The 16,213-nt window shown below is 40.6% G+C and overlaps 2 protein-coding genes and 1 long non-coding RNA gene across 4 annotated transcripts; 1 reads left to right on the forward strand and 2 right to left on the reverse strand.

Moving 5' to 3' along the window:
- Positions 1–580: 580 nt before the first annotated feature.
- On the reverse strand, positions 581–6,556 carry nsun3 (NOP2/Sun RNA methyltransferase 3). Its single transcript, XM_031276589.2, has 8 exons — positions 6,539–6,556; positions 6,028–6,144; positions 5,777–5,914; positions 4,049–4,152; positions 3,482–3,960; positions 2,898–3,052; positions 2,207–2,328; positions 581–1,336 (listed from the first exon to the last, which is right to left on the reverse strand). The coding sequence occupies exons 1-8, from the start codon at positions 6,554–6,556 to the stop codon at positions 1,000–1,002; spliced, it is 1,470 nt and encodes a 489-aa protein (XP_031132449.2). The 3' UTR covers positions 581–999.
- Positions 6,557–10,622: 4,066 nt separating this feature from the next.
- LOC116034018 (ATP synthase F(0) complex subunit C3, mitochondrial-like) lies at positions 10,623–15,724 on the reverse strand. 2 transcript variants are annotated; one of them, XM_031276588.2, is made up of 5 exons: positions 15,625–15,724; positions 15,232–15,324; positions 14,090–14,161; positions 11,834–12,033; positions 10,623–10,997 (listed from the first exon to the last, which is right to left on the reverse strand). In XM_031276588.2, the coding sequence occupies exons 2-5, from the start codon at positions 15,268–15,270 to the stop codon at positions 10,883–10,885; spliced, it is 426 nt and encodes a 141-aa protein (XP_031132448.1). In that variant the 5' UTR covers positions 15,271–15,324; positions 15,625–15,724; the 3' UTR covers positions 10,623–10,882. The 2 variants fall into 2 exon arrangements, with proteins under 2 accessions (XP_031132448.1, XP_031132447.1); XM_031276587.2 differs by having other exon boundaries at positions 15,594–15,708.
- On the forward strand, positions 11,969–14,096 carry LOC118494714. The gene is made up of 3 exons (XR_004896873.1): positions 11,969–12,055; positions 13,788–13,820; positions 13,947–14,096. It is a non-coding gene; the product is annotated as an uncharacterized LOC118494714 (long non-coding RNA).
- Positions 15,725–16,213: the final 489 nt, after the last annotated feature.

Below are 16,213 nucleotides of genomic sequence, written 5' to 3' on the forward strand. Positions count from 1 at the left end.
GACACAAGAACAAGCCACCCAGATAATGAGCCACTAGAAGAGATGAATCTGCCATCTCAATCACACTGAAGGGAGGTATGATGACCGATGGAAGATTATTGCTAGTGAGACTTGAAGCATGTGTTAATTCAGAATAGGACAATGCAGGAAGGGAATAGCAGGGATAAAGAAAGAGAAACTGTGTTAATTTTATCATTACTGCTCTTCCTGGTTATTGAACTAATCTTTCAGACAGGAAATGTTTAGCCTCCTGTTGAGTATGTAATGTCGTGTTGACATTTAAAATAGTGTCATGGCACTTAGATGTTAAAAAACAAACATAGGACAATAAACGCATCAGTAAAACGATGTTCAGATAAAAACTTTTAAAATATTCAGTGATGAGTCAAGAGGTAATCAAATTTTAGTAAATGCAACATGATTTAGTTACTCAAGGCTTCAGAAGATGGAGATTCTGAATGTGAGTTTCTGTGTCGCTAAGTCTTGTAATGTCACTCACACTACTCACACCATAAGCACTCACTTCTTATAAAATACACTGTGAATTCATTTTTAATATTAAAATTTTCATCGCAGTATATTGCAGTCTTACGGTATTATCAATTTTATTATACCATGTGGACACACTGTTATTAATGTGAAGCACTTAAAAAACATTTTCAGTCGATATCATTGAATTGTACATCTGCAGTGTCAGTAATTTCTATAGTTGCCAGGAACAATAAATCATAATAATAAATAAAAAAGGGGTGGGTTGCAGAGGCTAAAATAATACAATGAAACCTGCGATTATTGAGTGTTTTTGCCATTTGGGGGCAGCAGAAAAAAAGTTGTGAATGTGCATTAGTGTGTTTGTCAGTTTGTGTGAGTGAGTTACATGCCAGTTCCATAAGGTACTTTGCATCTTAAAAAACCCACGGGTGACAAATGTTTTACAAAGCAAATGTGTATGTTTAGCCACTTGTTTCCATATATCTTTTCTGCACAGGAGGACACACACTATTTCCTTCTTCTGATCCGAGACAAAAACATGGGTCCCCAGGTCTTGCCGGGCTGAGGAACCACTAAAATGCCGAGTCTGTGGCGATAAGGGGACGAAGTGCCATTCTGTGGCTGCAGGGATGGCTTGTGAGGTGTTTGTCCATGACCAGGGTGAGCAGGGCTAAATGTAAAGTATTTTGCCAAAGGAATGGCGATCTCCTCCCACAGGTCTTCGGGATCAGCCTCTGGACAGTCATTCAGCACTGTCTCAACCACAGCACAGTTCTCAGAGCTGGACAGAGTGCAAGTTGAATAGACCACAGCGCCCCCTGGACGCACCGCTGACAGCGCAGACCTGTAGAGAGTAGACATACAGTATATTGCACTTCATTAGAGAACTTCCTCGATATTACACATTAGACATTTTGTGGCTCCAGAGGGAGCTGTGCGAAGTCTGACAAATTGCCTCAAGTGATGTCACTTGATTCGGCGTCGGTTGGGTCTGAGGACTACAAGTTTGAAAATGGGAAAACAAATCTAGGGGTGTGGAGTTAGAAAAAAGTAAAAGCTTACCAGACCTCTGTAGCCCGCTCCTCAGCTCTGTTTGAAGCTAGCGGGTTGAGCCTACATAAGCCGCTACTAGCATAACACTGACTAAACTGTCGAGTTGCATTGTCGGTAATGTAGGCGCCAGGTTTTTGAGAAGAAAGAAGAATGTGTGGAACAAAAAAGACATTTTTCTCCGGTTCTGTACTCTCTTAACATTGAAGAATCTAAATTATCATTTCACACAATTCTACAAAGCTGTATTATATTAAGTTGCATACAAATGGTCACCTCCAATATACCGTATATGTTTGTCGAGTTTCACCTCCCTCAACACAGTAAAAGACTTGACTATCTTTTGACTGATACAAGTGCTCTTTGTTGTTTTCAGTTGCTTTGACATTCAAATGTTAATGAACTGAATTGACAGATGATGCAAATTGCCATCAACCTTATGTTATTTCACTTAATAGCACTACATTTGTAATTGTGATTAACTTAAGTCAATTTTTATATAGTATTTACATTGTTTACATGTGTTCAACTGTACAGTGCAGGGGAATATTTCATGAAAATGTTAGATTTCAGGACATTTTTTTTTTTTTTACCTTACACGGGTATATCACATATACCCGTGTATATATATCCTACCCTTTTCTATGTTGGGGATTGGACTAACCTAAGCAGTTGAGTCTGGAGCGCAGGCAGCCTGGCTCTTTCCTTCAGTCTCTGTTCCCCCTGCTGGCTGCTGCAAGAATACAACCAGCTCCTGTCGTTAGAACATGGAGCATCGACTAAAACCTGCAACAGAGAGAGCAAGAAATGTGAGTAGTCCAGAGTCTGAGTCAGAGTTCAAGAGCGTACTGTAATGGCAGCTGGAGACAGGATCAAAGAAGAAAAGCAAAAGGTAAGAAATAAGAAAATGTAAATAGTTAATTAAGGTAAAAGCAGTACATAGTTTCCCCCACATAAACTCTGAAACTTCACACCTCAGCTGAAAATGTTCCAACAAATCTGTCCTCTATACAATGCAGCTTGAATCTCTGCAGTCTTTTTGTACTACTCAACTGCCTTTCAGTCTTTGTTCCCACTGTGTCTCAACCTTTTCATTCTGTGCTTTCCTTTTTTCTATTTTTTGGTCCATTATCAGTCACTTTGAGTCCTTTGAAACCTCCCGGCCATGTGTCTGCCTCTTCTTGGTTCCTATTTTGAATAAACGGTTTTCTTCTCTCCCGCTGGGCTTATTAGCTTCTCTTCAAAGGCTTGCTGTTCTCATTCATTTCTAACCATGGCCTTGAAAAAAAACTCAATTTGTTGGACACTGAAGAAAAAAATCAGTCACATGCTGGTATAAACAAGACTCCCCTCACCTTGTCATATGTTCCTGCTTCACTTTGCCCAAAAGACCGTCCATCCTGTGCAGACACAATCACTCTGCTGATTAGTGACTGAGGCAGAAAAGACTCCAGGGTTTTGGACAGCCAGTCTCGTCTGTGAGGGTCTGGTTCATTACAGCAGAGAAGTGCTGGAACACAACAAAGGGCAGCATTATTTGTTACCAGTATTCAATGGAAATAAGCTATGCACAGCAGACATTACACAACCTAGATTCAACTGCAGCAACTTCAGGAAAATGTCATTTGGTGTGCTGTCGACACCCCTTTACTAATACGGTAGGTTATGATTTGGTGTCATTTCAATCAAATTAAGTGTAACCATTAATATATATTAGCTATATGAGTTGATAAATATGAGTATTATAAATACCAATATTTAAAATGTAACAAGTTATAACTTGATAACTTGTATACACTCAGCAGTGTATACATTATATTTATCTTCTACTGCATTGTGTTAAAAAACTGTACTAAATCCACTATCTTATACTTCCTTGCATGATAATAAATAAAATCAAATAAAAGTTTGCAAAGTCCTTTGAAAACACTTGCATTACCTGGGGTGGCACACTGTGTTATGGCTAAAGCTTTGCCCCCAGGGGCAGAGCAAAGATCCAAAACCTTCTCCCCATCTCTGATTTGCAAAGCCAGCACTGGAAGCAGGGAGGCCGCATTCAGGAGGTAGTACTGCTTCAGCTGGCCAGGCCTGTGAGCCTGAGAGGGAAACCGCAGTGGATATGGATGGATGTAACATTGTAACGTAGGACGGGGCGAACTAAGAGAAGGCTCTGATTGAAGGTCTTGACAGAGCTCATGAGAGGTGCTGTCAGGTTGGAGATGGGAGTCATTAGGAGGGCACTTGGAGATGTAGTCAGGTGACAACAGAGAGCCTTTTTGGTATTTAGAATTTGACACTGTTTGCGGCAGCAATGTGGAAAAGCCCTGTGATTGGAGAATCTGTGTGATGCCTGTCACAGTGGTGAAGCGGTTGAGCATGACCCCATACTGCCAAGAGTGAGGGTCCAGGAGCACTGCTCTGCAGAAGAAGAGCAATCCCGATAAAGGAGGAGTACAAACCCTGTCTGTGTGTGTATGCTGCAATATTAATTTCAGAGAAAATTTACCTTGCAGAAGGCCACAGGTCTCCAAGTTCCTGACTGTACTGCTGGTCAAAGCGCTCCAGTACTTGCTGACACAAAGATCTTTCTTTTCTGTGCCTTTTTGTTACCTGTTACAAACAGACTGTAGTGAAAATGTTATCTAAAACCACTGGAAGAGAAATATGTACATTCTAGTTTAAGGTGGATTTTCCCTATTAAGTTTATAAACACAGGCTGAAAAAAAACCTGCTGTCTTTTGTCTTGTACCCTCGTTACTCCTGGTGGATGTTGAGTGCAAAAGCTGTCCTGTTAGAAATGATTACAGGTATATTTGGTTGTAGAGTTTAAATGGCTAAACGTATGATGAGTGCATGAGTGCTCCATAAACCATTCAAGATTAATTGACCTACTGCAACTGGGCCAAAAGAAAGGCAGTTGGCTATAGTTTTCATTTAATACAGTATTCCCTTTTCTCGTTTGTTCCATCTCCAGTTGTAAATGCTGGCTATAGTAAACACAAGCAAAAAGTTGCGGCCCTAATTGGTCCTACTATACATTTCTTTAAATTGGGAACATGCGTCCACATTAGAGCAGGCCAAAGGCATTCATTAACTACTTCAACTAGTTTAGTGGGTGTTGCAGCAGCAGCTTGTTGTCTCTTTGGTGAAAGGTATCATGAGCTCTGATGATTAACTTATCAGTACCATGATGCAGATAATTAAATGAACATTATTTGCTATTTTCACAAACAATTACTAAACTAGATGATATTAACTATGTGGGTCTCAAACCTGTGATGTCATCAAGTATAAAGTCTGGAGCTGCTCCAAAGACAATGAATGGGAGAATGATTTTATGGACCAACAGAACGTTTTTTTTTGTTGCCAAAATGAGCTTTATTCTATTGTTCTCAGTTCTGAAACAGAAAGTGTAGCCATATACTAAGAACATTCCCCGGGGTGCTCTCAGTGTCATCTATAACATTAACAACTTTCCCAATTCGTTTTTCTATGGAGCAGTTCCACACTTTCACATTTTTAGCACTCTTATCTTTGTGATTTGGGAGAGAGTTGTTTATGTTTACAAATATCTTTGGATTGCCTAAGATCATAGGAATAACATGTATGAATTTTGAAAATGGGCGTAGTTCACCTTTAAGATAAGACTTTATTTATCCGAGGGAAATTGCTGTGCATCAATACAGCAATACAAAGTGGGAAGAGTGCAAAGTCTAAGATAACAACAATATGGTGCAAATCCAAAATATATACAATATAAACAATGCCAAAACCAAAATTAAGGGCAATATTGTGCACAACTTAGCTGTATCCGAATTCTTCTTTATCAGTTCAGCAAATAGATTTTTAGTTAAAAATACTGTAGCTGTACTGTACATTGCCAGACCTATCTCCACAGCGCTGCAGAGGAAGAAAATACTGTAACGTTACAGCATACCTACCCATTACCCCATCTAGTGGGCAAAAAAAAAGATTTTCTCCCTGACGAACACATTTGGCCAAACTTTCATGAACTACTGGGTTTTATCAAGCTAATATTCAAGCCAAACAGACAGTCATTACTATACTTTATCGGATAAAATAAAGAGCCTTTAAAACTGAAAGGGATTAGTAGACTAGCTTCACGCTATAACCTTATGTGAAATGTGTAATTTGACAGTAGCTGTGACAGAACGGGGCTGAACGCCAGCTAACTGCTTTCGAAAGCTCCCCCATGTAGCTACGTTATGTTTACCTGGTTATGGGGGGCTCCTTGCTCGTTCAGTTGTAAAACCACCTCGGGACCCGTGTGACACTTAACCGACCACCACACAGCTGTCGGCGTTGGCTTTGTAGTTTTGAAGCAAATTATCCTCCACGCACTGCAAGACTGCTGTATTGTGAACATATATTTAGACATTCGGATATCTATTTTACTTTGACATGTCCAATTACATTTATCATTACTGTGGAGTTTCTTTCAATATCCTCCACGGCCACACGTACGTTGGTAAAATCCGTCCTCCCATCAACTCTGAACGTCATTCTTTGGTTCCACCTGACAAACGGCTGATTTTTCTTTCGTCGCAGCGTCTTTTGTACGGCGAAAGCTCTGCGTGGAGCCTCGGCAGAACCATAAAACAGGCTTAGCTAAGTGTAATAAAACATCACCCCTTCGTCGATGCCTCTTCAAACCGTTGACTTTAAGAATTGCTCACCTAAACAAGAAACAATGTCACGGTTTGTGTTGCTGTGGTTGATGTTTTAACTTTTCCCAATTTGTGACCTCAGAACTTAGTACACACAATGGATTCCCAACGCAGAACTTAAAATCAAACTTTATTTCGTTACCCGTTATTCAGTATCTTAAAACACATTTGTGTGGTCCCACAGATACTCTGCCCAGGATAATAAAATGTTTGCCCGGGTACGTTTAATGATGCTAGCGTTACGGCTCTGCCCAGTCCGTGCCGTTGTGCTTCTTCTCTAGTTACGTTATTAGCTAGACGCAAGTTACGTAAACATTCCGCAACATTTTCGCGTAGATAGCGGACATCTCTGAAATCAAAATACCGTTTTAAGATACAACCACGGTCCCAAATTAGCACCATCCACTAGCCAAATCCTGGTAAAGTATGCAAGGGGCTGGTAGATTTGCTTCACTCACCAGCCAAAAAGCACTGGTTATCTATTGTGTGGCTGGTAAACTCGGAACATTCGCTAGTCATTTGGCTGGTGGACAAAAAAGTTAATTTTGGACCCTGGATACAACCCGTTGCTGGACAACAGGTGACAGAAATACGGTAAAGGTTTTTCTTTAGGTGTATGTAGGGAACGCTATGTGACCAACTTGTGGAACTAATAGGTTCGTTACCTTGCACAGTGCTGAGGTCACAGGAGGGGCTAGCTAACGTTGCTGCAATTTTAGCTAGCTAGAAAACTACATTTGTGACAAGCATGTCGAGTCTACTTGAGTAATACAGACAACAGGTGGTCCTTAAACTTGAGCTAACGTTATGTAGTAAATTAACTGGGATTGTTGAGGGACAAATAATTTATAAATAAAACAATTCTGTGAAGCTACATCACAGCTAGGAGATTTATGTAGTCTGGATCGATGGCAGTTCATTTACTGGATAATCACCGGAAAATCCGGCAGCCTTGGAAAACCAAACAAATTGCAAGTTTTGAAGAAAATATGGATCGTGCAACAAGGCAGGCCTGCTTGGTTCTTTCGGGTAATGATTGCAAAGAATTACAAATAATAGTTTTACGGCATTTACTATCTAAATGACACGTTTTGGGACAAGAGCAAATTACATTTAACCATTTAGGTCGGTATTTATGGAATGGACCACCGGAGGAAAATAGGGGAGGGTCATGTCTTCTTATTTTTTGTTGATGGGAGGGTCATCCTTTTTTTTTAGTCTAGGGGGGAGGGTCACCCAACTTTTGTATTCATGAGAAGAGCAAAATTTCAAAGTGGCTTGTTTGGTGCATATTTATCCATGTAGCTCCACGTAGCTCTCTCAGTCTCAGCCCCTATAGCTAGCAGATGGGTCCCTCCCTGTTTAGTCAGCCAGACAATTTGAGCTGTAGCTTTAGAGACCGTGGGATTTCCCAAACTGAATAAATCCCGCTCGCACATATTAACACAAAACTGCTTTGCTAGCTCCATTGTGTTGTAACTAAGACAAAAATATTTTATTCATTAGCATGACTGCCATACGGTTTAGTTCAAAAACATCCAAAACAGCGTACGAAAACATACCAGAAGCAAGCTTTTATTTTGAAAAGTCGAAGCTCGTGGACAGCACCAAGCCGGGACGGCATGAGACGGGATGGCATGAGACGGGAGGTCTCCAGGCTGCAGCCATACCCGACTCAAATATCCTTTCGGTCCCGGTGATTATTTGTGAAATTGTGCAAACGACAGCCTTTTCAAGGCATTTGAGAAGGAAGGAGTGGAAGCATGCAAGCTCCCAAGAAATGGAGTTTTGGATAATGTTCAGCCTCGGCAATAGCCTGGTTGACACCAGAAAGGTGTCAACCAGGAAGGAAAGGTTCATTGACAGTTCATTTCCAAAGGGGTGTCACCAACGGAAGCCGCTCAAATGCCTCTGGGCGCATTGGATAGTCCAACCAACCAGACCAACGATCCGGGTGACGCTGCTCTTCGGTAGCCGTCATGTTGAATGTAAACAAAAAGCATAGACTGTATATAAGAATGGACCAACAGATCCCGTTGCTCTGGACGGAGACCAGTGAAGGCCTTTAGAAGCACTTTTCCGGTGAGCGCTGAGCGTTACTGCGCAGCCTCCAACTGAGAGAGATGACGTAAATGTGACGTGAGCAACGTGTCTTAAAGTTGAGTCTTCTGGTAGCTGTGCCAAGAGAAATCTCAATTATTTCCAATCTTGCAGAGAAGGAGAGCGTAGGTATATGTAAGGAGATAACATAGGCACAGGCTAATTATTGCTAACTAAAATGCTAGGTAACATTAGTAATTACACTTAAACAGCTAATGTAAGTCCAAACTGCCTGCGAGCTTCTCCTGTACTATACGGTAATTCCTCTACTATGACAGTAAGTCGCGTGGTTATGAAACATCGTTAGCCTATTTTTACAAAAACGTATACTACGGAGCCATAACGTGAGATACAAGGTAATGGAGCCTTTTATACATTGTCGTGTTTCTTTAGAAATAAACAATGGACAAATAGTCTTTAAACGCTTCAGATGTAAAGTTATTTGCTGTCAAAGTGACGTCAAAATGAATGGCAGTCAATGGAATGCTAACGTCGGGTGATCGCTTTGTAGCATCAAAATGGCGCCATAGGAGATTCGAGCTCTGAAGCGAAGCTTACCCCCTTGACAAAAAGCTGCTCGCCGTCGCGGCGCTATCGTCGTCGCGTAAAGCCCGCGTCAGCGGTTGTGATTGGTGCCTCGATTTCGGGGACATTGGAAATGGGTTTGAATGGGCTCTTCGCCAGACTGACTTGCAGAGCAAATCTCAAATTTGCTTAGAAGTTCGTCAGGGTTTACCCAGGCTACCTCGGCAAGCTTACCTATGCTAAAATATACAATGACTGAGGAAGTCTAGTGACGAGTCCATAGCAATCAGTGTTGAATTTGTTATTTCCCAGTGTCTTTTGTTGAATGGTCTCAATATTTTGTTTTATTTCATGTGAATACTAGTTTACTAGATGGGTAACTTAGTATTTGAAGTAATGCAGTAAGTGTGCATTTAGTTTCCATGCTTATTGTGTTTCCACAACTGTTAGTGAGTAAATCTACTGAAATGGCCACCACACCATTAGGTTTAATCACCTAAGTCATGGCTGTAAAAAAAACGATGGGTATCTGTATATTTTTGCCCAGCGCAAAACAGTACAGAATGCATCAATAAATTGTTGAGGAGGGTCATCCTTTTTTTTCCCATATCATTTTGGAGGGTCATCCAAAATGTATTGCTGGTGAAGGGAGGGTCAGGTCTTTTTTGATTAAAAGATCCCAAAACTCCTCTGGTGGCCACTGAAATAAATAAACACTCCCTTATACAGCTAATTGAAATAGCTCATATTACTGTATTGTGTTAACAGTTAACTTCATGTAATATTGTATGTATATTTTGCGGGGTGCAAATGTTCCACCAGAACAAGTTCCTTCCCGAACATTCAGCAGATCCACCGTTGCTGCGGCGGGAGTTTAGTGCCGCCCAAAACGATTGAGATTGGTTTAAAGAAATGTAACCAACCCAGACCGTTTTTATCCAGAAGTGTAGCTATGTGTGAAGGGGCCAGACCTTACTCCGCAGAGCTGTGAAGTAAGGTCTGGCAATGCAAGACTATTGCCACTGCCACTTTTGGCGTTTTTCCATTACATGGTACCTGCTCGACTCGCCTTGACTCTACTCGCCTCGACACACTGTGCGTCCGTTTTCCATTGCAGATTTTAGTACCGCCTCAGCGTGGCTGGTCGTCTTGCCGGCTCGACGCACACACCAGCGCACAAGTATAAACATCAGGCCACTTGAGCTTGTTTTACAGTTCTGTGGAGGCTCCATGCAGAGCTTTCGCCGTAGCCTATGTAATATGTGGCCTGATGTATACATTTGTCAGCTGGTGTGTGCGTCGAGCCAGCGTGTGTGTGTACGTAGGATACGGCGAAAGCTCTGCCGGAGCCTCCGCAGAACTGTAAAACAAGCGGCGGCGTAGTAAACTGCAGTGACCTAACGCGACACACACAGAACGTCGAAGGTGTGTGTTGTTGCCAGAAGACACATTTTATTTCAGAAGAAGCTGGGAGGCAGCAAAAAAAAAAAAACACAGCTGGCTAAACTATTTAAAAATAGCGGGTTTGTTAAGGACACCCCCGTCTGTCGCTTTCACGTCACCTTTTCGGCTCGCCTCAGCTCGCTTGGAACCTCGACTGAGGAGATACTAAAAAAAGTACCTGTTAGCAGGTACCAGGTACTTTTTTTCGTAATGGAAAACCAAAAAAGGCGAGTAGAGTCGAAGCGAGTCGAGCAGGTACCATGTAATGGAAAAGCGCCTTACAAAAATAACCCCCACTACCATTTACAAATATACAAACACATGATGAATTAAACATTTTACTTCTGTTGGTTGCATGTTTAACAAAAACATTTGATTAAATATACAATATAATGGCAAAACCATCATTTAAAATGAATTGGGCTTGCCAGAGTTTCTTACATTAGTGGGTTCACAATCTTAAGATACACCAATGAACAGGAATGGGCAACACAATAAAGCTGACATCATCGCATTCAAGGGCATCTCAAACGGCTAATTCTCATTAAAACTGTGATGTATCCCACAGCAAATGCCTAACTGGTTTACATGGCAAACAGAATAAGGAATGCAACCATCAGACAGAAAAGACCCATAGCTTCAGACAGAGCGAAGCCCAAGATGGCGTAAGAGAACAGCTGCTGCTTCAGAGAGGGGTTCCTGTTGAGAAAGAGAGGGGCAACTGAGACAAATTGGAGGTACCAACAAAGTGTTAAAAGTACAACTGTCAGACATTTCAGTGATCAGACAACCCCAGTGGCTTCCAAGATTCCCCATGAAGGACTTAGTACATGTGACAAAATAATTATATCAATAACCCTGGAAAAAAAAAATTTGACACTCAAAGTCAACATTCTTTTCAATTAAATGAAAATAATTTCTTGACCATGTAAACATTTGGAATCAAGTAGGCTATGCCTCTGTTAGTTTCATAGTTATTGCTTTCACTATAAAAAAAAATAAAAAATAAAAATCTAATGGCGGAAATCCCAGATATGAAGAATCACTAATTAATGCTGATGTTAATTTCTGTGCCGAGGTTTCGGAGCGTGCCGAGAAATCCCAGAAGTTATCCAAATTCACTGCCCTCTGCCCGATTAAACCATTGCCACTTTCCAGTTTTAGAATACTAATATATCCCCTCCTGCCATTATTATATTATGTCCAAATATTTGATATACACACATTTGATACCCACATTCCTCTCAAGGCAATTATGTTATTATACAGTTATGTTATACAATCATTATATACCAGCAGAAGATACACACTTCATTGATATAAATGGATTATGTGAAAATTTATTTTTTTGTCTTCGTTATTTCTAAGCCTTTGCTTCAACGCTTCATCTCACCATCACTACTAATTAATTGTTCTTTGACCAAAACCTTATCTGTCCAACTAATAAAATAAAAAAAATTAATTGATAGGTTTTCACGACCGTGCTAATAGAAACATGCGATATTCCCCCCTTGGTGGAGATGTGTTAAATTTACCTGGCATATCCGATAATAAGACTACCGAACACTGTTCCAATTCCAGCTCCAGATCCAGCCACTCCCACAGTGGCAGCTCCTGCGCCAATGAACTTTGCAGCAGTGTCGATGTCCCGGCTCACAGCACTAGTCTGGAACCCCCGCAGAGCCACCTGCTGCTGGGAGGCTACAATGCTATGTGGTGCCAGAAGTGAAGCCGTCTGAAAAAAAAAAAGGAGTGAGGTTAGTACAAAACAAAACTGTACAGGATTAAAAAGCTGCACTAAAACAGTTTGTAGATGTAGAAAGAAGACTTTTTCTTGGCACATCTTTGCACAAAATAAAATATCAACAGGGGTTTGCAAGTGTTGCTGCTCAATGTCAAGGCACTTTTGTTACCTCATTAGCTGCTGAGGTTTTACCTTCAAACGTGCAGGTTGGATCTGCTCTATGCATTTATCTTGAAATGCTTAAAGGGGTGATTGAATGCAAAACCGATTTTACCTTGTCAAAGTTGAATAATGACAATTTAGTGGGTAACTAGGACATACATAGAACCTCAAAATCCCATTGACACCTCTTTCCTCTGCAAATCTCACAATTTGAAACTGCCTCTGAAAAACGGGCAAATCTCAACGAGCCGCCGAGTTCACGTCAACTCGGCGGCTCCTCCTCATTTGGCTCTAGTCTCAATCTTTGTCACGCCTAAACATTTACATAGGCTACACCACTGATCTGAGGTCAGCTTAGTCTTCTCAATAGGTCGCGCAGATCTCAGAAATTGTATGCATTGTTAATCTGCTATTTTACCACTAAATTCACTTCTGAGACTTTTATGCGAGAAATCAACTATGTAGAGGTCAAATATGGGCCGTTTTACGAAAATTGATGGCTAATTGCAAATTTTGTCCGACTGTGTGTCGCAGTTCAGCAGGAGCTCAGCAGGCTACGTGACAACGGCCGGTGCTGCCTCGCCGCCCGGCGTGTCCTACTTCATAGACTCCGGCTCGCTGTGAGCTAGCTGGATCTCCGTCACGAAGGGAAGCCCGCGGCGCTCCATACCCACGCAAAGTCACCGTTTCTGTTTTACTGGACTACAAAATGCCGAGGCCCTGATAGAGCTCCAGGGCCTGCAGCTAGCCGCGATCTTTACCCATAGGATTGAAGGGACAGTAGCAGCTAACGAAACCCCTAATGTTCACAAAAATGCATTAAATTGAAATCGGACACCACTGTTAGCTTTATAAGACTTTGGGGTCGATGTTATACAAGTGGCGTGATGAAATTCAAACTGTAAATATAGCTACACTAGTTATGCCGGCAGCTGGCAGCCAGCCAGCTGCCCCCCGAGCCCCAGTAGTCCAGTAACCGAGAAACGGTGACTTTCACTGCATGGAGGTTGCCGCTTTCTCGTCAGACTGTGTGGAGCTCCTAGCTAAAGTCCGACACGTCTTACCAAATTTGCAATTAGCCATCAATTTTCGTAAAACGGCCCATATTTGAGCTTTATATAGTTGATTTCTCATTTAAAAAAGTCTCAGAAGTGAATTTAATAACAAAATAGCCCGACAAACAATGTATAACTTTGCAGTGTCTGAAATATGAGACCTGCTCTCTCGTCTCCAATGTGTTTCTATGGGGTTCGCTCAAACCAATCAGCGCGCAGCTCATCTAAATATTCATGAGCATACCATATTTGGAAGAAAAGCTCTTGGTCCAAATAGCCAAAAGCCATATTCACAGGGTAGTTAAGGGCCTAATAAAATAGCATTCTCAGCCCAACCAATGTTACATACCCTATTAGGAGACCTTAAGGAACAGTGTGAAATACCCCATATAATCACTCCTTTAACGTAACTTCTAATTCTATCCCAACACCTCACAGGTCTCTTGTACTTGTTGGAGACATGAAAACCTGCCTGCGTAAAATGTAACTTTGTTGGGTAGCTACATTAAACAATGTTATAATATGCAGCTTTGGGCATGCGTCTTGACTACTGCATTTTGGGTAAGATAAAAAGAATATAAATCAAATCCCAATTTTAAAATGTACATTACAAAGTTTCACAAATACTTACTTTTATACTGTAAATTATCCTGCATTAAAATGTATGTTTTTTTTTTATTTGTCTAGTCACTCACTTTGTATGTGAGAAACCATGGAATGGGAATGGTAAAGCAGATTAATGGAGCTTTGATAGCTTCAGAGTGCCCCTCCTCTGTGAGCACTTAAAGTCAATAAATCCGTTATAATTCCCAGTACAGATAGCTGCCTACCTCTGCTTTCCTGGCATCTGAGACTACTGCTGCTGAGAGTGGTCTATACAGTGCCCGAGATCCAGCACGGACCTGTATCAAGAAAAAAAGAAAAAACATTTAGTTGAGACAGTTGTGCTCTCATAAGATGCTCCACCAACACATTATATTGACATACGTCTGTATAGTTTACAATTTGCTAACAATACAATATAATAAAATTCTACTCTGCTCACAACAGCATTAAAAGAATGTGGATTTATCTACAGTGACATTCAGCATGTAGTAAATATGGTCCAAGGTGGAAGAAGTATTCAAATAAGTTTACTTAAGTAAAATTAGCAATACCACAGTATAGAAATACTCCATTACAAGTAAAAGTCCTGCATTCAAATTGTCACTTAAGTAAAAGTACTCATACTGCAGAGAGGCTACTGGCAGTGTTATACTATCATGATATTATTGAATCATTAGTATTGATATTATATGTAAGCAGTACTTTAGTGTTGTTGTTGGTCAAGGTGGAGATACTTTTAACTACTTTAGTAGTTTAATCTGCAACAGTGGATCCATTTTTTAACTAATAAGTTTTGTATGTTATCGATTTGAAAACTATAGCTCTTAAACAAATGTAGTGAAGTGGAAAAGTAACATAGTAGCATAAAATGGAAATACTCCAAGTACCCCAGACATGTACTTAAGTACAGTACTTGAGTAATAGTAGGCCTACTTAGTTACTTTCCACCACGTAGTATTGTTAGTAACGTTAAATTATAGCTAGAATCCAACAGTGACCCATTATAGTATTCTGCTAACAGCTCAGCTTCTCAATTAACTGCATTATATACTTTTAAATGTGGATAATACGAATTCATATTAGCTTCAAAATGGGGATAAACTGTTTCACACGGGGGATACAATGGACAGGCTGAGCTTTGACTTGACAAGGTTCGAAACAAGGACGTCCTTGCAGTTGTGAACACTAGCTGACTTTAGCAGATGGTCAAAGACGGCTACATGGCTGAGTGCTAGCTAGTGTTAGCGAGCTAAACTGCTGGTTGTTAGCCCTGAACACGGAATGACAGCTTTTTACACACGACCATGATTAAGCACACTGCCAAAATACATGTTATCTCCATTCATTCAAGCAAACAGTTACTCACCAAAGAGGGCGTGGAGACGAACTTAGCACAGGCGTACATCACGATGGGACAAAGTGGTCAGGTCAATCAAAGGAGCTGGCGTTGATTCAGGATCTGCAGAAAGCGGTACATAAAATGGCAATGCGCAGATTCAGTTGGTTGACTCTGTAACTGCTAAGTTAAATGAGAAAGTACAAAGTGTGTAAAGTTAACGTTACGTGAACGCAGAAGTAACGTTAAGGTCAAGATTAGCTGCAAACCGAACAGTGTCGCTAAAAAACAAGCTAGTTGTACAATTAGAAGAGCTGAGCAGGGCGTTGGATAATAGAGCTACAAAAATTACCGACATACACAGAAGAGTCTCAATTAAATGTTTAACTCACACAGGTCGTGACAGGGGAGGTTAGCTCTCACCGGTTTGTAGTAGAGGTCGAAGACACGAGAAACATGCGCATGCGCGATATCACGTTAGAGGGTTGATTTCCGGTTTCCTGATGCGAGGAGCCCATCCAAGCCATAGATATAGGATATACATAATAAAGGCTTCTCGTCCGCGCTGCTGGCCAATGGAGGTCGACGTCCGCACCTGGCGGCCATCTTGCCACAGTCAGCTCGCTCACTCGTAACATTGTGTTTTAATGGTGCATGTACTTTTTAAATAACCATAACTTGCTCAATTTTATACCGATTTTCAAACGGTTTGGTTTGTTATAAACGTCAGAGATGTAGTTATGACAATGCATACTTATGAATAATTATAACCATGAACTTCCATATGAAAATAACATTAAACAAAACAGATAGGTGCAATGAATATATGCATTCATACAAGGTATTTATACATATATATGTATAAATATATGTATATATATATTATATATATATATATATTATATATATACTTTTATAATATGAATATTACTAATATAATAAAATAATTTGAATTATTACATGTTTATTTTAAACAAGTTTAAACTATTATAAAAGTGACATTTATTTGCAA

Source organism: Sander lucioperca, chromosome 3 (assembly GCF_008315115.2).
Source record: "Sander lucioperca isolate FBNREF2018 chromosome 3, SLUC_FBN_1.2, whole genome shotgun sequence".
NCBI lineage: Eukaryota > Metazoa > Chordata > Actinopteri > Perciformes > Percidae > Sander > Sander lucioperca.